At 49.1% G+C, this 21,402-nt stretch overlaps 1 protein-coding gene across 1 annotated transcript in view; it reads left to right on the plus strand.

Moving 5' to 3' along the window:
• Positions 1 to 21,402, plus strand: part of LOC139280577 (GLIPR1-like protein 1) — a 69,667-nt gene that overhangs the window by 35,288 nt on the left and 12,977 nt on the right. The window contains exon 3 of the mRNA XM_070900091.1: positions 5,327 to 5,442. Within this exon, the coding sequence (XP_070756192.1) occupies positions 5,327 to 5,442 (116 nt within the window). The remainder of the gene's footprint in view (positions 1 to 5,326; positions 5,443 to 21,402) is intronic.

Here is a 21,402-nt window from a genome sequence, read left to right on the forward strand (position 1 = left end):
ACCTATCGACCATCTCCATTTGCTTCCTTCCTCTGAGCCAATTTTAGATCCAACTTGCCACTTTGCCCTGGAGCCCATGGGCTTTTACTTTTGTCACCAGTGTGCCATGTGGGACCTTATCGAAAGCCTTGCAAAATCCATATACACTACATCATACCCTTTGCCCTCATCGACCCTCCTGGTTACCTTCTCGAAAAATTCAATCAAGTTAGTCAGACACGACCTTCCCTTAACAAATCCGTGCTGACTGTCCTTGATTAATCCGTGTCTTTCAAAGTGAAGATTTATCCTGTCCTTCAGGACTTTTTCCAATAATTTTCCCACCACTGAGGTTAGGCTGATTGGCCTGTAATTACTTGGTCTATCCCTTTCTCCCTTCTTAAACAAAGGTACCACATTATCAGTCTTCTGGCACCACACCTGAAGCCAGAGAGGATTGGAAAATGATAGTCAAAGCCTTTGCTATTTCCTCTTTTGCTTCGCTTAACAGCTATTTCATCCAGGCCTGGGGACTTATTAACTTTCAAAGCTGCTAAACCCCTTAATACCTCCTCTCTCACTATGTTTCACACTAATATTTCACACTCCTCCTCTTCAATAGTAGCGTCTGCATCGCCTCTCTCTTTTGTGAAAACAGACGCAAAGTATTCATGAAGAACTGTACCCACATCTTCCGCCGCCACACACAGATTACCCTCATGTTCTCTAATAGGCCCTACCCTTTCTTTAGTTATCCTCTTGCTCTTAATATAGTTATAAAACATATTTGGGCTTTCCTTGATTTTACTTGCCAAGAATTTTTCATGCTCTCTCTGTGCTTTTCTAATAGCCTTTTTAATTTCACCCCTGGACTTTCTATACTCCTCTAGAGATTCTGCAGTATTTAGCCCTCGGTATCTGTCATAAGCCTCCCATTTTTTCTTTATCCTACCCTGTATGTCTCTCGACATCCAGGGGGCTCTAGATTTGTTCGTTCCACCCTTTTTCTTTAAGGGCACATATTTGGCCTGAAACCTATTTGGCCCAATCTCCTTGAATGCCTCCCACTGCTCAGACACTGATTTACCCACAAGTAGCTGTTTCCAGTCCACTATGGCCAAATCACCTCTCAGCTTAGCAAAGTTTGCTTTTCCCCAATTTAGAACTTTTATTCCTGGTTTATCCTTGTCCTTTTCCATAACTACCTTAAATTTAACTGAATTATGGTCACTAGCACCTAAATGCTCTCCCACTGATACTCCTTCCACCTGCCCAGCTTCATTCCATAAAACTAAATCCAGAACCGCCCCTCCCATGTTGGGCTTGTTACATACTGGCTAAAAAAGTTTTCTTGAATGCATTTTAGTAATTCCGCACCCTCTATACTAATTTCACACTAATTTTGTCCCAGTTAATATTAGGATAGTTGAAATTCCCTACTATTACTGCCCTATAGTTTTTGTACTTCTCAGAAATTTGCCACATATTTGCTCTTCTATCTCCCTCTCACTGTTTGGTGGTCTATAATACACGGCCAGCAGTGTGATTGCCCCTTTTTTGTTTTTCAGTTCGACCCATATGGCCTCGTTTGATGATCCCTCCAACATATCGTCCCTCCTCACCGCTGTAATAGTTTCTTTAATCAATCCCGCGACCCCCCCCTCCTTTGTTTTCCCCTCTCTCATCATCATCATCATAGGCAGTCCCTCGAAATCGAAAAAGACTTGCTTGCACTCTAAAAGTGAGTTCTTAGGTAATTGAACAGTCCAATATGGGAATTGCAGTCTCTCACAGGTGGGACAGAGAGTCATTGAAGGAAAGGTTAGGTGAGGAATCTGGTTTGCCACATGCTCTTTCCACTGCCTGCCCTTGCTTTCTGCATGCTCTCGGCGATGAGAGGTGCTCAGCGCCCTCCCGAATGGTCTTCCTCCACTTAAGGCGGTCTTTGGCCAGGGACTCCCAGGTGTCGGTGGGGATGTTGCATTTTATCAAGGAGGCTTTGAGGGTGTCCTTGAAACGTTTCCTCTGCCTACCTGGGGCTCGCTTGCGAGTAGGAATTCTGAGTAGAGTGCTTGCTTTGGGAGTCTTGTGTCAGGCATGTGAACAATGTGGCCTGTGCAACGAAGCTGGTCGAGTGTAGTCAGTGCTTCAATACTGGTGATGTTGGCCTGGTCGAGGACGCTAACGTTGGTGCTTCTGTCCTCCCAGGGGATTTGCAGGATCTTAGCGGAGACATCGTTAGTGGTATTTCTCCAGTGATTTGAGGTGTCCACTGTATATGGTCCACGTCTCTGAGCCATACAGGAGGACTGGTATCACTACAGCTCTGTAGACCATGAGCTTGGTGCCAGATTTGAGGTCCTGATCTTCGAAAACTCCCATCCTCAGGTGGCCGAAGGCTGCGCTGGAGGCAGTGTTGAACCTCGTCGTCGATGTCTGCCCTTGCTGATAATAGGCTCTCGAGGTATGGAAAGTGGTCCACGTTGTCCAGGGCCGCGACGTGGATCTTGATGACTGGGGGACAATGCTGTGTGGCAGGGTCAGGTTGGTGGAGGACCTTTGTCTTACAGATGTTTAGTGTAAGGCCCGTTCTTTTGTACGCCTCAGTAAAGATGTTGACTGTGACTTACAGTTCAGTCTATGAATGTGCGCAAGCATCGTCCGCATACTGTAGTTTGATGACAGAGGTTGGGACGGTCTTGTATCTGGCCTGGAGACGACGAAGGTTGAACAGGTTCCCACTGGTTCTGTAGTTTAGTTCCACTCCAGCGGGCAGCTTGTTGAGTGTGAGATGGAGCATTGCAGCGAAGAAGATCGAGAAGAGGGTTGACGCAGTAGAAACATAGAAATCTACAACGCAGAAGGAGGCCACCTCGGCCCATCGTGTCCGCGCCGGCCGACAAAGAGCCGCACGGCCCTCGGTCAGCACCCTGAAGATTACATATAAACCTATGAACAATGGTTGAAAAGTAAAGAGCACCCAGCCCAACCAGTCCACCCCACACAACTGCGACACCCCTTACACTGAAACATTCTACACTCCACCCCAAGCGGAGCCATGTGATCTCCTGGGAGAGGCAAAAACCAGATTAAAAACCCAGGCCAATTAGGGAGGAAAACAAATCTGGGAAAATTCCTCTCCGACTCATCCAGGCGATCGAAAATAGTCCAGGAGATCACCCTGGCCATATTCGATTCCCTGCAGTACTTACCATCATTTCTGCACCAGCCAACAAGAGGTTATCCAGTCTAATCCCAATTACCAGCCATGCAGGTTACGGCACTTTAAGTGCCCATCCAACCATCTTTTCAATGGGGTGAAGTTTTTTGCATCCACCACTCTTCCAGGCAGTGAATTCCAGACCCCCACAACCCTCTGCGTGAAGAAGCCCCCCCCCACCCTCAAATCCCCTCTGAACCTTCCACTAACTACCATAAAACTATGCCGCCTCGTAATAGACCCCTCCACCAATGGAAATAGGCCCTTACTATCCACTATATCCAGGCTCCTCAATATTCTGTACACCTCAATAAGGTCTCTCAATCTCCTCTGTTCCATTGAGAACAAACCCAGCCTATCCATCCTGTCCTCATAACTAAGATTCTCCATTCCAGGCAACACCCTAGTAAATCTCCCTTGCACCCCCTCTAGTGCGATCACATCCTTCCTATAATACGGCGACCAGACCGTGGAGACTATGGGTCATTTCTTGACTTTCCGCCCTCGGCAGGTAAGTCTCACCTGCTGGGGGCGTCAACCAGAAATCCGACCGAGAGTGCTACGTGATTTCCCAACCATGACACTGTCTGGCCCCCTGGGATCTGCATGTAAGTTGCTAGTTTCTGAATGAGTTCATCTTTTATCAGATTTTAGATGTCTGCTTGCAATTGTCTTGTGATCGAATTGTCATTTGGGATATGTTTACATTTTGTTTTTCATTGTTCTGGTTTCCATGGCACCAAATTTACTTCATCATAAAATATTTATTGAAGGTGATGACGCAGCGATGATGCAACCGTGCTTGACCACGGTCGGAATGTGAATTGGTTCTATGATGGATCTGTTGGTCAGGATCACGGCTTGCATGTTGTCGTGGAGCAGGCGGCGGATGGTGACAAACTTTTGGGGGCAGCCGAAATGGGAGCAGGACGCTCCATAGTCCCTCGCGGTTGACAGTGTCAAAGGCCTTTGTAAGGTCAAAGAAGGCCATGTACAAGGGTTGTTGCTGTTCCCTGCATTTTTCTTGCAGCTGTCGCACCCTAAAGATCATGTCCGTTGTACCCCGTAGTGGACGAAATCCGCACTGTAACTCCGGGAGGAGCTTCTCAGCCACAGGGACAAGACAGTTGAGGAGGATTCTAGCAACGACTTTCCCAGTGGATGATAACAGGGCACAGATGAATCTGGAGAGCAGAAAACAATAACGGACAATATTTCTGATAATGCAGCAGCTTCGGGGATTTCAGCAGCTGGAAAGACTCCCTCATTCATTTCCAGGTCTGTGGAGGTCCTGTTGATTGGTGAGGGGCAGAAGATTAAGACTGTTGGTCAGGTCACTGAGGGCAGGAAGATTCATAAGAGAGTGGTGCAGACTATACAGAGGAAGATGGCAGAGGCAGTCAATGTAACCTCCACCACCCCAAGAACTTACATCTAATGCTGGAAGAGCTCAATGACCTCCCAAGGGTAGTCATGGTAAATACAGGTACTCATGCCAATACACATCTTCTATCCAGTAAATAATTAAAAACCTGCAGAACCCAATGGAAACAGAATCTGAGAGCTTTCTGTGCCACCAAGGTGCCAGGAACAGCCTCTGAGGATGTTGTTAGCTTCTGAAGTGGCAGCTAACAGTGCTGTCATAATTGCTTTGAACAGAACATTTTCACAGGGTTTGCATGACCTCGTTGGGATTATTTGGTCTGTAATGACACCAACCAGTTGTACCTCAGCCTGTGCCCTGCACCAATAGACTGCAAGAAGTGGTCACAAATGTCACTGTTTCTCCAAAGAGTGGCAATGAGCCTGCTTTCTTCCAGCCCTCTCCGGTGCTTACAAATGAGGAAGCTTCAGGCATTGGCCCATTGCAAAAATGTTTGCTTCCTTACTTTCACTGAACTTTCTCTTGTCAAAATAATTTTGAGGACAGGTAAGGACGCCGACTGTATGAATTGGTTCCTAATATATATATAGAAGAAGCAAATATTTATATGATGCCAGATTAAAATCTCTTAAAAAGCAAAATGTTCCTTCTGATTTACTACATTAGTTTGCTAACTTTATATACATATGGCAGGTTTAATCTTCATTTCAAGAATGCTGAGTAATCTTCTCATTCTTTTCCAGCTTGTCTGGGGATTAACTTATAAACTTGGCTGTGCAGCCAATGACTGTCCCCAAGGGATTGAAGGTTCTGAAATTAAAAAAAATGGAGTAGTTTTTGTCTGTAACTACTCGCCCAGGTAAGTATTTTTATTGTTTTATTTTTAATAATACCTTTATTTTAAATGACGTAAAATAGTCCTAATGTGCTGATTTTTATGAAAAACAGATAAGAGCTATTAATTTAACAATTTTAATCCGATGCACCGTTAGAGCAATTGATTGGTTACTGTTCAGAAAATGTCATTGCCTCCAGGACTTTTGATGAAAGGTTGTAATACTCTGGTAGCAAATTGCATTACACACGGTGTTAAGTATGGAAGAACTCCACAAGACTGAGTACTGTGAGCTAAAACTGACGTGACCTTAGTCTCTTTAATACAACTCCAGAGTGCCTAAGCAGCATGGCAGCCAACCTTTTATACTCCCTTGCACGAGGGGTGCAGGTGACCCTTGGGCCTCCAACAGTTGCGCCCTCTGGTGGCAAGTCTTACACAGTTACAATGTTTACATACATAACATCACTCCCCCTCAAAGTCTTTAATACAAATTATTTACAAGTTGAGACAAGCCCTACGCTCCCTGGTTGATCATCTGAGTTCAAACTCTGGCATGGGTGAGTTGGTCAGACCATTGCTGCACTGCAGCGCGGCTGGTCTGACCGGACTGTTGGGAATTGTGGGTTCATCCTCTTGATTGACAGCGAGGTTGATTGCTAGTTGGTTGTGTGTTGGTGGATCGATGATGGTGATGTCCTCTTCAGGTTGTTCCTGGTTGTCCGTGAACCGCAATTTGGTCTGATCCAAAAGCTTTCTGCACGTTTGTCCATTCAATAGTTTGACTATAAACACACTATTCCCCTTCTTGGCCAAGACAGTGCTAGCGACCCATTTACCCATTTAGGACCGCGATCGTGGTACATGTTTTGCCGGTAACGCCGGGTTTCCACATGATCATTTAGATCCGGGTGGACTAGGGACAGCTTGGTTTTGAGTGCTCTCTTCATTAACAATTCTGCAGGGGGACCCCAGTAAGCGAGTGGGGTCACATCCGGTAGCTGAGCAGAACCCGAGATAAGCGGGTCTGCAAGGAGCCTTCCGTCATGCGTTTCAAGCTCTGCTTGATGGTTTGGACTGCTCGTTCCGCTTGACCATTGGATGCGGGTTTAAACGGGGCAGACCTGACATGCTTAATGCCATTGCGGGTCATGAACTCGTTGAATTCCGAGCTGGTGAAACACGGTCCATTGTCACTGACAAGGACGTCGGGCAAGCCATGGCTGGTGAACATAGCCCGGAGGCTTTCAATGGTGGCAGTGGATGTGCTGGATGACATGATTATGCAATCAATCCATTTAGAGTAAACGTCCACTACCACTAAAAACATTTTTCCGAGAAAGGGGCCAGCAAAATCTACGTGGATCCTGGACCACGGTTTGGAGGGCCATGAGCCTCCTTTGGAGCATTGCTCAATTGTGAGCACGTGTTGCACTGGTGTACACATGACGCTAAGTCTGAGTCAATGCCGGGCCACCAAACATGCGACCTGGCTATAGCCTTCATCGTGACTATGCCTGGGTGGGTATTGTGTAGGTCGCGTATAAACGTTTCCCTGCCTTTTTTTGCAAAACCACGCGATTACCCCATAAGAGACAATCCAACTGGATGGACATTTCATCTTTGCATCGGTGAAACGGCTTAATTTCATCTTGCATTTCCCTGGGAACAGCCGACCAGCTCCCATTGAGGACGCAACTTTTTACAAGTGATAGCACAGGATCCTGGCTGGTCCACGTCCTGATCTGGCGAGCCGTGACGGGTGACCCCTCGCTCTCAAAAGCATCCATGACCAGAAGCAAGTCTGCGAGCTGCGCCATTTCCACCCCGGTAGTGGGCAATGGTAGCAGATTGAGGGCATCAGCACAGTTCTCCGTGCCTGGTCTGTGGCAGATAACAGTCATAGGCGAACAATGTTAGTGCCCATCTTTGGATGCGGGACGAAGCATTGGTGTTTATACCTTTGCTTTCTGAAAACAGCAAAATGAGCGGTTTGTGGTCGGTTTCAAGCTCAAACCGAAGTCCAAATAGGTATTGGTGCATTTTCTTAACCCCATATACACATGCTAATGCCTCTTTCTCGACCATACTGTAGGCTCTTTCAGCCTTAGACAGGCTTTTAGACACGTATGCAACCGGTTGAAGTTTGCCCAATACATTGGCTTGCTGACCCCATATGAAGATGCATCACAAGCTAGCACAATCGTTTATAAGGGTCATACAGTACAAGTAACTTATTAGAACAAAGTAGGTTTCTGGCCTTCTCAAGGCTGTCTCTTGAGATTTATCCCAAACCCAGTCATCACCCTTGTGTAGCAACATGTGAAACGGTTGCAGCAAAGTGCTTAACCCGGGTGGAAAGTTCCCAAAATAGTTGAGGAGTCCCAGGAACGAACGCAGCTCCGTCACATTCTGTGGTCTGGGTGCATTCTTGATAGCCTCTATCTTTGAGTCCATGGGTCTGATGCCATCTGCCGCAATCTTTCTCCCCCAAAATTCGTCCTCTGGCGCTAGGAAAACACACTTGGAGCGTTTCAGCCTGAGTCCCACATTGTCTAGTCGACTTAGAATCTCTTCCAGGTTGTGCAGGTGTTCGGTGGTGTCACGACCAGTGATCAGGATTTCGTCTTGAAACACAACCGTGCCCGGAACCGATTTCAGCAAACTCTCCATGTTCCTCTGGAAGATGGCAGTAGCCGAGTGAATCCCAAAAGGGCACCTGTGGTATATAAACAATCCTTCTGTGCATGTTGATGCACGTCAACCTTTTCGAAGATTCAGCCAACTCCTGTTTCATGTAGGTGGAGGTTAGGTTCAACTTGGTGAACGACTTCCCCCCAGCTAACGTTGCGAACAGGTCATCCGCCTTGGGTAGCGGGTACTGGTCTTGTAACGAGACTCGGTTGATCGTTACCTTGCAGTCTCCGCAGATTCTGAACGTGCCATCGCTTTTCAACACCGGAACAATCGGACTGGCCCACTCGTTGAACTCAACTGGCGATATGATTCCCGCTCGTAAGATCTCGACTTTCTCCCTCATCATATATGGAACCGCTCGAGCCTTGTGATGAACGGGCCTTGCATTGGGGACTAGATGGATCTGCATCTTGGCGCCGGTGAAGTTGCCGATGCCTGGTTCAAATAGCGACGGAAACTTGCTCAGCACTTCGGCGCATGAGGCATCATCCACTGAAGATAGTGCTTTGATGTCGTCCCAGTTCCATCGAATCTTTCCCAGCCAGCTTCTGTCGAATAGCGTTGGGCCATCGCCTGATACAATCCACAGTGATAAATCATGCACAGCTCCATCATACAATACCTTAACTGCCTCACTGCCATTGACTGGTATGAGCTCTTTGGTGTAGGTGCGCAGCTTTGTCTGAACCGGGCTCAGTTTGGGCCTTTGTGTCTTGTTGCCCCACAGTTTCTCAAAGCCTTCTGGCTCATAATTGACTGACTCGCCCCCGTGTCCAACTCCATTGATACCAGAATGCCGTTCAATTTGACTTTCAGCATGATAGGAGGGCTCTTGGTGGTAAAGGTGTGTACCCTATGCACTTCTGCCTCAGGTTGAGTTGCCTCTCTTGTTTGTTCTGCGTGATCCATGCCTGATCGATCATCCTCTGCTGACTCTGCCATGTGGTGAGTTGCAGCACTCTTGCACATTCGCTGGACATAAGAACATAAGAACATAAGAATTAGGAACAGGAGTAGGCCATCTAGCCCCTCGTGCCTGCTCTGCCATTCAAAAAGATCATGGCTGATCTGGCCGTGGACTCAGCTCCACTTACCCGCCCGCTCCCCATAACCCTTAATTCCCTTATTGGTTAAAAATCTATCTATCTGTGATTTGAATACATTCAATGAGCTAGCCTCAACTGCTTCCTTTGGCAGAGAATTCCACAGATTCACAACCCTCTGGGAGAAGAAATTCCTTCTCAACTCGGTTTTAAATTATCTCCCCCGTATTTTGAGGCTGTGCCCCCTAGTTCTAGTCTCCCCAACCAGTGGAAACAACCTCTCTGACTCTATCTTGTCTATCCCTTTCATTATTTTAAATGTTTCTATAAGATCACCCCTCATCTTTCTGAACTCCAACGAGTAAAGATCCAGTCTACTCAATCTATCATCATAAGGTAACCCCCTCATCTCCGGAATCAGCCTAGTGAATCGTCTCTGTACCCCCTCCAAGGCTAGTATATCCTTCCTTAAGTAAGGTGACCAAAACTGCACGCAGTACTCCAGGTGCGGCCTCACCAATACCCTATACAGTTGCAGCAGGACCTGCCTGCTTTTGTACTCCATCCCTCTCGCAATGGACGTGCCCCATTGTTTCACAGCCTTTGCACACGTAGTGCTTGAATCGACATTGATGGGCTCGGTGATTACCCCCGCAGCGCCAACATGGTGCTAATGAATTTGCATTCACACCTGATGGCGGACTCTGAGTCATCCTAGGTCTTGCAACTGCAGACGTGTAGGCCCTGCCATATGCAGTTCTGCCTGCTAGCGATGTTATTTTATGCACAGCACTTGCCGGTGAGCTTCAATGCTGGGAAGATATCTGTCTGATATTATCGCTCGTGGATATGAATGCCTTGGCTAACATTGATACGTCCTTACTACACAGTATAAATGTACACGAGGCCCATGCTTGAGAGGTCAGTCTGTGACCTGTCCTTTATTCCTTAGCACTCAAGTGATGAAGGTGGGTGGAGCTTCCCCTTTTATACCTGAAGGTCCAGGTTAGGAGTGTCTCCCACTTAGTGGTCAGTGTTCTCACGGTGTACAACTTAGGTCAGATTATACATGGGTTACAATGCTGGTTGAATACATGACATCACCTCCCCCTCCCCCCCCCCCCAAGTCTTATTGGGATCACAGGTTGAGTCTCTCTGGTGGTTTACGCTCTCTTGTAGAGCGCCTGAGTTGGGGCTCCAGTTGTTGGGCGCTGGCCTGAGTGTCTGCTGTTTGCAGTGCCTCAGGCCTATCCAGACTGCCCACAGTGATTGGGCTCTCCTCCCTTTGGTTCCGGTGTGCGGTCACCTGTGTTGGAGTGAACTCTACATCGTGTTCTTCCTCTGCTTCTTCTATGGGGTTGCTGAACCTCCTTTTTGTTTGATCCACGTGTTTGCAGCAGATTTGTCCATTGGTAAGTTTAACTACCAGAATCCTATTTCCCTCTTTGGCAATCACAGTGCCTGCGAGCCATTTGGGCCCTGCAGCGTAGTTGAGGACAAAAACAGGATCATTTACATCAATATATCGCGCCCTCGCATTCCTGTCATGGTAGTCATATTGTGGCTGGCGCCTGCTCTCAACAATTTCTTTCATGGTGGGGCGTATAAGGGATAGCCGGGTTTTGAGCGTCCTTTTCATTAGCAGCTCTGCGGGTGGAACCCCTGTGAGCGAGTGTGGTCAGGATCTATAGGCCAACAGGAGTCGTGATAAGCGCCTTTGTAGGGAATCCCCTTGGATTCTGAGCATTCCCTGTTTGATTATCTGCACTGCTTGTTCTGCCTGGCCGTTTGAGGCCGGCTTGAACGGTGCCGTTCTGACATGGTTAATTCCATTGCCCGCCATGAAGTCCTGGAATTCAGTGCTTGTGAAGCACGGGTCATTGTCGCTGACCAAGATATCCGGTAGACCGTGGGCGGCGAACATTGCCCGTAGACTTTCTACCGTGGCAGACGATGTGCTTGAATTTAAAATGTCACACTCGATCCATTTGGAGTAGGCGTCTACTACAACCAAAAACATTTTTCCCATGAAAGGACCTGCGTAGTCCACATGGATGCGTGACCAAGGCTTGGCGGACCATGCCCCAATGAAAATGCCGATGCCGGGTTGAAATAATGAGTCAAATTTGTCCAGGATCTGTGAGCATGATACTCGCTCCACAGAGGAAATTACATTGACAATGCCCCATTTCCAGTTCATGACAGCAAGCCAACTCCTCCCAAGTAGTGCGGGACCGTCCCCTGGGACAATCCAGAGTGGCAACCTGTTCTCCGAATCTTTGTGGGTCACGACGACCGTGGCACTGCCTAGCACCGGAATGATCTGCTTTGTGTAAGACTGTAGCTGTGCGTCAATCGGCGATAATTTTGGCCTCCTGGCCTTGGACGCCCACAACTTTTCGAACTGTTTGATACCCATCAGGGACTGGCTGGCCACCGTATCTAGCTCCATTGATACTGGGATGCCATTGAGGAGCACTTTCATCATTATCGGTGGCGTCCTGGTGTATGAACTGTATACGTGCTCCACATAAACTCGCTGAGCTTCAGCTTCCAGCGATTTCCCCCAGCGTTCATTTCTGCAATTTCTGCAGGTATTTTGCTCATCTCTGCAAACTCCGGCTGAGTGTGTGCCTGCACACCTCCAACATGAGCTGCTGTTTGAAACAAAAGGTCCTTTGCCAGTCGATCGTCCCTGACTGCCCCTGTGACTGTCCTTGAGTGCGCCATTAACAGGTGTTGATGGCCCCATTACTGGCCGCATTGTCCCTTGCAATGGCGTGAATCGCCGTTCAACTTGCCATTGTCTCTGTCTAACTCCCCCTCTGGGTTTGACTACATGTTGGGGCATGCCCGACTGCCCTTGTCTGCCTGGAGAACTGTGTGCTGCTTTAACAATGTTGAATCTCTGTCCCAACCATTCCTTAACACAGTACCTCTCGTCTGTTCTGCTAGTGGCCATGCTCGCGTGGTTTAAATCCCAGTTTCTCGTTGCCATTGATACGTCCTTACTATACAGTATAAATGCACACGAGGCCCATGCTTGAGAGAAGGTCAGTCTGTGACCTGTCCTTTATTCTTTAGTACTCAAGTGATGAAGGTGGGTGGAGCTTCCCCTTTTATACCTGAAGGTCCAGGTTAGGAATGTCTCCCACCCAGTGGTCATTGTTCTCACAGTGTACAACTTAGGTCAGATTATACATGGGTTACAATGCTGGTTGAATACATGACAATCATGATGGCCTTGCTCAGGTCTAGGGATTCGGCGGACAGCAGCTTGCGAAGAATGACCTCGTGGCCGATGCCAAGCACAAAAGGACCCGCAGCATTTCCTCCAAAAATCCAGCAAATTCGCAAGTTCCCGCAAGGTGTCTCAGGTCGGTGACAAAACTCGCCACGTCCTGTAAGAGGGTCTGGGGAGTGTTGTGCCCACAGCTTATGACTAGCCTGTGAGGCACCTGTGAGTGTCAAACACTCCTAACCCTTTCTTCCCTAGCCTGTGGCACAGTTGAGCGTTTTCGAGGCGCTCCTAGCTTCCCTTACACTGTTCTGACACAAGACTCACGATCAGGAGATGTAATACAACAGAACTGAGACGAGGCGATTCCAAGAGGAACTTTAAGCTTCCAATTTATTTGACAAGGTGTATCTCAACAAACAGCAATACACCAACAAAACAATCCCCCTAAATGCCACTAAATGGACACAACGAAAATTTTTACACAAGTTTTACAGCAGTGCAATGCCTAACCTCCCACCTTCCTGACTTAACTCAGATGGGAGTTCTGGGGAGCAGAGATTATACTCACCACAGCCTTTACAGTCTTTCCAGGTCAAAACACGGTTTCGGGGTTCTCTTTTTGCTATCTTTAGGATCTTGAAGTTACTTTTTCGGTTGTGATTTTCTTGGAAACTTGGTTGTTGTTGCGTCTTGTTGTTGCTGTGGATCTACCTGAGTCCAGCTCTCAGGGGAAGATCCTTGTGGAAAAAGAAAAGGTTCAGTCTCCAGTAGCGAAAGGAGGCTGAACTGATGCCGTCTCGGGATGGTGGTTTGCTTCTTCTGCCTTCGGTGTCTTCGGACACTGGTCTTCCTTCTGTGTCGAAAGGCTGACTGCTTGCTGGAACACGAGAATAAAACTTGTTGGGGCAGAAACCCCTTCTTATATCCTGTTATCCAGCCAGACTTCCGTGCTGAAATAAATCCTTCCCATTGGTGGGCTTGTGATTTTTGAAAAATGTAGCAGTGTTGGATTTCGCGTGGGGCTTTCCACTGGCCATCCCTGATGTTAACCTAATCAAGGGTTGAGTAAGTGTTAATTGGGTTGGCAGGGTGTGGGCCTCCTGTAGCCATTGTGTAGGCCCTCGGTTTGTTTTGGGTTCCCGAGTTTTCTTAAGGCCTGCATAATATCCCTCCATAGTGTAAACGTGGGGGAGACAATAACCCGGTATCGGTGATGAGTCAGTCCCGAGTTTTCGAGCAAGGGCACTCCCATTGGCTTGGAGTCCCTTGCTTCGGGCTGACTCTGTCCCACCATTGGCCCTCCGGTGTCCTCCCCCGTCCAATCACTGCCCTGCCAAGGCCAATCTGTCTCGGTTTCAATCCACGTCTGGTTCTGGGTTCCCTGTTCCTTCCAGGATACTGGCCTGCTGCAGCACAGACAGATCCCACAGCTCTTTTCCTTCTGGGTAAAATGAGGGGTTTTCGTCCTCCCCTACTGACACAGTTAGACACCACTCGAGTGTGTCAAAGTTCAGGGTGGTGAGAAAACCCTTGGTCTCCCAAATTGCCCAACTTTCCCCAGTTTAACTCTAAACTTGTCCCAGTCCATATACATCGTAATCCCTGTTTAACACAGTGCGGACCACAGAATCCAACAGGTTACAATATTTACAACAGCAATATATACATGTGCCTAAGATTACAGCAGTATTTGTCCATTGAGTCTCATTCTAGCTGCCCCAGACATTGTCGTTTCAGTCTTAACCGCAAAACAAACAAACCTGCCCTGTAAACTCCCCAGGGGCCATGTATGAAAACACGGTCATCCCTTGGAATAACAAACAGCCTGAGTGTTGCGGTCAAGCTTTGTTTACACGCCTTGAGTGTTTAGCAACGGCTCTCCTCTTTGTGTAGTAGCCTTAGGAACTGATTTATTTTCCTTTTTCTCCTGAGCTTACAGCTTGTAGCTAGCAGATATGCTACAATCAGGAGTTGGCCAATCACCAAGGTGTGCGATCCCACCCGGATCCACGCAGGTATGTCTGCCCGTATTCCCAAATCCCACCATGCTGGGGGTTTAATCTGGGCAATCTCCCCCGCTAGAATTCAGTTTTCCGCTCCGTGGTGTATAAATGTTTTTGAGACAAATCCACTGCCTGGAGAAGGGCTGTAAGTTTCTCAGGTAGCGGGGCAATGGGATAGCCAAAATGGGCGACATATTGTTGTAGGTGGCTGAGGTTGTTTTGTACCGTGAGGTGAATCGTGGAAGGTTCTGGTATGGGTGTGATTCTGATGTGTGCCACTTGAACCTCTGCCCTGGGTTTAAAGCAAAAGCTGCTGTACGGTGTTGGACACCACCTTCCCGGTCGTGTTCATACTGTTAGGCACTTGTGGTGACACAATATGTCCCACCACCTACATATGCTACCTGTGGAGGCATGTGGTTAGGGGCCATTACCTCCATTGTGCAATTGATAGGCTCTGCCCCAGCAGGGCTGAACCCACACTGTGGCCTTGCAAAAGCGTTCAAGTGCTGGGGGCACAGGATTACCTGTGCTCCCCTGCTCCGACAACCCTCGAGGTTTGTACCTGTCACAGTGTGCTCCCACATTGTGACATAAGGTGGGACCTCTTGGAATCGAACATGCACCCCTCCACGAATGACTCCCACAATCTCCACTCGGTACAGGGGTGCTGGTCATGGGAACGCCCCCATCACAGGCATCCTGACCACCACACCCATGGTGGTATGGTTTGACTTTCCACAGTCCACCGTTACCGGATAGGCTTCCGACGCTACACGAAGTTGGCAAGGACTCAAAACATTATCATAAGGGTGCAGTGCTGCTAAGTGTTGGTCCCCTGTCTCAGATCCTCGAGGTTACTCCGTCCCTCTCCCAGCAATCAGGCCCCATAGAGCACGCACACCTCATTTTGGGCGGCTTGATCGGAGGCGTTTCTATCCTCCCGAATCAAAGCGTTTACAGCCCTGGCCTGTGCTTCCAATTGAGAAATAATCTCCTTCAAGTGAACCGTCATTGCCACCTCTTCGTGGAGGGCGGATCCCACTACGGTATTCTCGTCCCCCAGGATTTTGCGCAGCTGATTCTTTAACCCATTTATCTGGAGGGCCAGCTGCACGTTATCCAAACTGTTTATGGCAGACGCCCCGGTGTTAAACCCTGTGAAAATGTCATTTAAAGTCCCTCGCCTCTGCCTGCCGGGTTCGGCCCTATCCCACTGTTTATACAGGTCTGTCACACTGACATCCCCGAAGTCCAATTCGTAGAACTTCCGGAACATAGAAACATAGAAACATAGAAAATAGGTGCAGGAGTAGGCCATTCGGCCCTTCTAGCCTGCACCGCCATTCAATGAGTTCATGGCTGAACATGCAACTTCAGTACCCCATTCCTGCTTTCTCACCATACCCCTTGATTCCCCTAGTAGTAAGGACTTCATCTAACTCCTTTTTGAATATATTTAGTGAATTGGCCTCAACAACTTTCTGTGGTAGAGAATTCCACAGGTTCACCACTCTCTGGGTGAAGAAATTCCTCCTCATCTCGGTCCAAAATGGCTTCCCCCTTATCCTTAGACTGTGTCCCCTGGTTCTGGACTTCCCCAACATTGGGAACATTCTTCCTGCATCTAACCTGTCTAACCCCGTCAGAATTTTAAACGTTTCTATGAGGTCCCCTCTCATTCTTCTGAACTCCAGTGAATACAAGCCCAGTTGATCCAGTCTTTCTTGATAGGTAAGTCCCGCCATCCCGGGAATCAGTCTGGTGAACCTTCGCTGCACGCCCTCAATAACAAGAATGTCCTTCCTCAGGTTAGGAGACCAAAACTGTACACAATACTCCAGGTGTGGCCTCACCAAGGCCCTGTACAACTGTAGCAACACCTCCCTGCCCCTGTACTCAAATCCCCTCGCTATGAAGGCTAACATGCCATTTGCTTTCTTAACCGCCTGCTGTACCACATGGTCAAAATGGCTGTATTTATGCCTGGATCAATTTACAGAAAAGAACTCGCCTTCTTTGACCTGATTGGCTCAATTGAAAGTCTTTTAACGTTTTAATTGGCTCGCTACCCAAGGTCCGAAAATGTCAAGTTGATTGATGAGTTAATGCAACATGCCGAACTGCATGTAGCAGCCTTGACTTGGGGGTCTGTGAATTTTCACAGTCTGTCAAAATGAGCCTGTTTGAATTCTCTATCACTCAGAAACATGGACTATGTACAGTAGACATCTCAAGGCGCTGGAGAAATACCACCAACAATGTCTCTGCAAGATCCTACAAATCCCCTGGGAGGACATACGCACCAACATTAGGGTCCTCCACCAGGCCAACATCCCCAGCATTGAAGCACTGACCACACTTGATCAGCTCCGTTGGGCAGGCCACATTGTTCGCATGCCAGACATAAGACTCCCAAAGCAAGTGCTCTACTTGGAACTCCTTCACGGCAAACGAGCCAAAGGTGGGCAGAGGAAACGTTACAAAGACACCCTCAAAGCCGCCCTGATAAAGTGCAAAAGCCCCACTGATGCCTGGGAGTCCCTGGCAAAGACCGCCCGAAGTGGAGGAAGCGCATTTGGGAGGGCGCTAAGCACCTTGAGTCTCGTCGCCGAGAGCGTGCAGAAATCAAACGCAGGCAACGGAAAGAGCGTGCGGCAAACCAGTCCCACCCACTCCGCCGTGCAGGAGTTCCGAGTAGAGCGTTTGCTTTGGGAGTGGATGCAACTGGTGGAGACCGGGGTTTCCTGCCCCTGTGGCAGAGGCTGTCCACCAGAGGGCACTGCGATGGGAGACCTGAGGATCACCTGCATAGGTGTGCAGGGCCCAGTATAAAAGGCTACCCACCATGCTTGTGGCTCACTCTGGAGTTACGAATAAAGGACCAAAGTCACTTCAGTTTGAGTACAACACATGGAGTCATTCATAGGTGCATTACAGACATAACACTTGCATTAATGCAGCAACTTTCATGACCACCGGACGTCCCAATGCACTTTAGAGCCAACGAAGTACTTTTGAAGTGTAGACACTATTGTAATATGCGAAACACGGCAGGCAATTTGCGCCCAGCAAACTCCCCGCTGGAGTGGAACTAAACTACAGAACCAGTGGGAAGCTGTTCAACTTACGCAGTCTCCAGGCCAGATCCAAGACCACCCCAACCTCTGTCGTCGAGCTACAGTACACAGACGCGTCTGCGCACATACAGAGGCTAAACTCCAGGACAAAGTCGACATATTTACTGAGGCGTACGAGAGCATGGACCTTACGCTAAGCATCAGCAAGACAAAGGTCCTCCACCAGCCTGTCCTTACTGCACAGCACTGTCATCAAGATCCACGGCACGGCCCTGGACAATGTGGACCACTTCCCATAACTCCGGAGCCTCCTATCAACGTGCAGGCATTGACGACGAGATCCAACACCGCCTCCAGTGCGCCAGTGCAGCCGTCGGCAGCCTGAGGAAAAGAGTGTTTGAAGACCAGGCCCTCAAGACGGCCACCAAGCTCATGGTCTACAGGGCTGTAGTAATACCTGCCCTCCTGTATGGCTCAGAAACATGGAGCATGCACAGTAGACACCTCAAGTCGCTGCAGAAATAGCTCCGCAAGATCCTACAAATCCCCTGGAGGACAGACGCACCAACATTAGCATCCTCGACCAGGCCAACATCCCCAGCATCGAAGCACTGACCATACTTGATCAGCTCCGCTGGGCAGGCCACATAGTTCACATGCCAGACACGAGACTCCCAAAGCAAGTGCTCTACTCGGAACTCCTTCACGGCAAACGAGCCAAAGGTGGGCAGCGGAAACGTTACAAGGACACCCTCAAAGCCTCCCTGGTAAAGTGCAGCATCCCCACTGACACCTGGGAGACCCTGGCCAAAGACTGCCCTAAGTGAAGGAAGCACATCCGGGAGGGTGCTGAGCACCTCGAGTCTCGTCGCCGAGAGCATGCAGAAATCAAGCGCAGGCAGCGGAAGGAGCGTACGGCAAACCAGTCCCACCCATCCCTTCCCTTCAACCACCATCTGTCCCACCTGTGACAGAGACTGTTGTTCTCATATTGGACTGTTCAGCTACATAAGAAACATAGAAAATAGGTGCAGGAGTAGGCCATTCGGCCCTTCTAGCATTCAATGAGTTCATGGCTGAACATGCAACTTCAGTACCCTATTCCTGCTTTCTCGCCATATCCCTTGATCCCCCTAGTAGTAAGGACTTCATCTAACTCCTTTTTGAATATATTTAGTGAATTGGCCTCAACAACTTTCTGTGGTAGAGAATTCCACAGGTTCACCACTCTCTGGGTGAAGAAGTTTCTCATCTCGGTCCTAAATGGCTTACCTCTTATCCTTAGACTGTGACCCCTGGTTCTGGACTTCCCCAACATTGGGAACATTCTTCCTGCATCTAACCTGTCTGAACCCATCAGAATTTTAAACATTTCTATGAGGTCCCCTCTCATTCTTCTGAACTCCAGTGAATACAAGCCCAGTTGATCCAGTCTTTCTTGATAGGTCAGTCCCGCCATCCCGGGAATCAGTCTGGTGAACCTTCGCTGCACTCCCTCAATAGCAAGAATGTCCTTCCTCAAGTTAGGAGACCAAAACTGTACACAATACTCCAGGTGTGGCCTCACCAAGGCCCTGTACAACTGTAGCAACACCTCCCTGCCCCTGTACTCAAATCCCCTCGCTATGAAGGCCAACATGCCATTTGCTTTCTTAACCGCCTGCTGTACCTGCATGCCAATCTTCAATGACTGATGTACCATGTCACCCAGGTCTCGTTGCACCTCCCCTTTTCCTAATCTGTCACCATTCAGATAATAGTCTGTCTCTCTGTTTTTACCACCAAAGTGGATAACCTCACATTTATCCACATTATACTTCATCTGCCATGCATTTACCCACTCACCTAACCTATCCAAGTCACTCTGCAGCCTCATAGCATCCTCCTCGCAGCTCACACTGCCACCCAACTTAGTGTCATCCGCAAATTTGGAGATACTACATTTAATCCCCTCGTCTAAATCATTAATGTACAGTGTAAACAGCTGGGGCCCCAGCACAGAACCTTGCGGTACCCCACTAGTCACTGCCTGCCATTCTGAAAAGTCCCCATTTACTCCTACTCTTTGCTTCCTGTCTGACAACCAGTTCTCAATCCATGTCAGCACACTACCCCCAATCCCATGTGCTTTAACTTTGCACATTAATCTCTTGTGTGGGACCTTGTCGAAAGCCTTCTGAAAGTCCAAATTTCCCACATCAACTGGTTCTCCCTTGTCCACTCTACTGGAAACATCCTCAAAAAATTCCAGAAGATTTGTCAAGCATGATTTCCCTTTCACAAATCCATGCTGACTTGGGCCTATCACATCACCTCTTTCCAAATGAACATCTCACACAGCAGAGCCTGATACAACAGCTCGGCTTCCTGGGGACACCACGTAGGTAGGCGGACTTCTGTCAGATTTAGCACCGCTGATGCCACCGCGTAGTGTACCCCCTGATAAAGTAGTTTCTCGGTGGGGACTAACACTAAACCATTCCCCGGCCCCCTGGTTGTTGTTGGGCACCCGTGTGGGACGGTGGGCTTGGCCGTGGGTGGGGGTTTCCTTTCCTGAACTACAAGTTCGGTGGCATTTACTGGTACCCGGGGATTGGGGGCCACACATGCCTCCCGCTGCGATCCCATGCCACCCCATCCCCGACATCCTGCCACCACCTATAGAAAGCAATGGAGACCCCCTCTGAACACACGCGAGTGGATCCCCACATACACAAATAAATTCCTTGGTCGTACGCCCACCATTTCTCCCAGCACACCGTAACCCCGCCAGATGACCCCGTGATGGTTCGGTAGGTATCATTATCCAGACGCTCCCAGTCCAAGTGTCGGTCTCCCACGTCCCTCTTGAGCTTTCTGAGCCACCACCACCATCCCAGAGGTATGTCCCCTTGGCAAGTTAGGCATACCTTCCTGCCTTCTGTCACTCTCACTCTGGAAGTGGCCACAGTGATCTCCGGGCAGGGGATGGACGCCTCTCCGTAGGTGAAGCCCTCGTGGTTAGAGTACTTGGTGGAGTTCGATCCCAACCACCCAGGCCATCTCCCCTCGTGGGAGTAGGTGACCCGGCCATCCGCCACCGGTGTCCCTTCTCCTGTGGTCACTGTCGGCGCTCTGCCCCCGGAGCATCCGAAAACCAGGGAGTCCTCGGTGTCCCCTCGGTGCCCGGTGCAGATCCTTAGCGATACCAGCATCACTAACGTCCAGTAGGGAGGTGTTGACATCTGAAAGGCAAGAAGAACATGGCCTTGCCTTGAGAGACCTCTCCAGGCCCGGCCCACGTAACATGTTCCAAACACAAAAAAAATGCTGTACCCAACCGTCACTGTCTTACCTAACCACATTTGCACACAACACAAAGTAACAAAACAGGAAGGGAAAATATATACACCGCCACCGTCCCCGGGTGGCCAGGCTACATCCTGTCACTGTACAGCCATCGTCGACCACTCGGCTGACCGTATTCTGGGGACCAGGATGCCCTCCGCTGAGGGGCTTGTATAGTCCCCCTTAATGGGTCTGGTGCTGCCCTCCGAGGCCCTTCCGAGCCCCAGATAATCGGTGGGAGACCCTTGCTGGCGCAACAGAGCACCCTTCCTGTTGTCTTTCCCCTTCTCGTCTGGGGCGGGGAGCTCAGTAAACGGGGGACCACGGCGCCCTGGGCCGTGGCACTCTAGCACTCCTTCTTACAGTCGGTGCAGAGTCCCACGTTATGGGCTGCAATGCTATCTCCTCCACCTCTTCGGCTAACCCCAGCTAATCCACCAAGGGAGGTTCAGCTTCCCTTTGGACCTTGCTAGTGGTAAAGCCTTTCTCCCCACTTCTGTTAGTGGGCTAGGAATCCCTACCCAGTGGTGGGATAGCCCTACTGGAGCAGTGAACCATCCCCGGCTGTAGAGCTTCGGGCCTGCTGCCTCCTC

Source organism: Pristiophorus japonicus, chromosome 15, assembly GCF_044704955.1.
Source record: "Pristiophorus japonicus isolate sPriJap1 chromosome 15, sPriJap1.hap1, whole genome shotgun sequence".
NCBI classification, from domain to species: Eukaryota; Metazoa; Chordata; class Chondrichthyes; family Pristiophoridae; genus Pristiophorus; species Pristiophorus japonicus.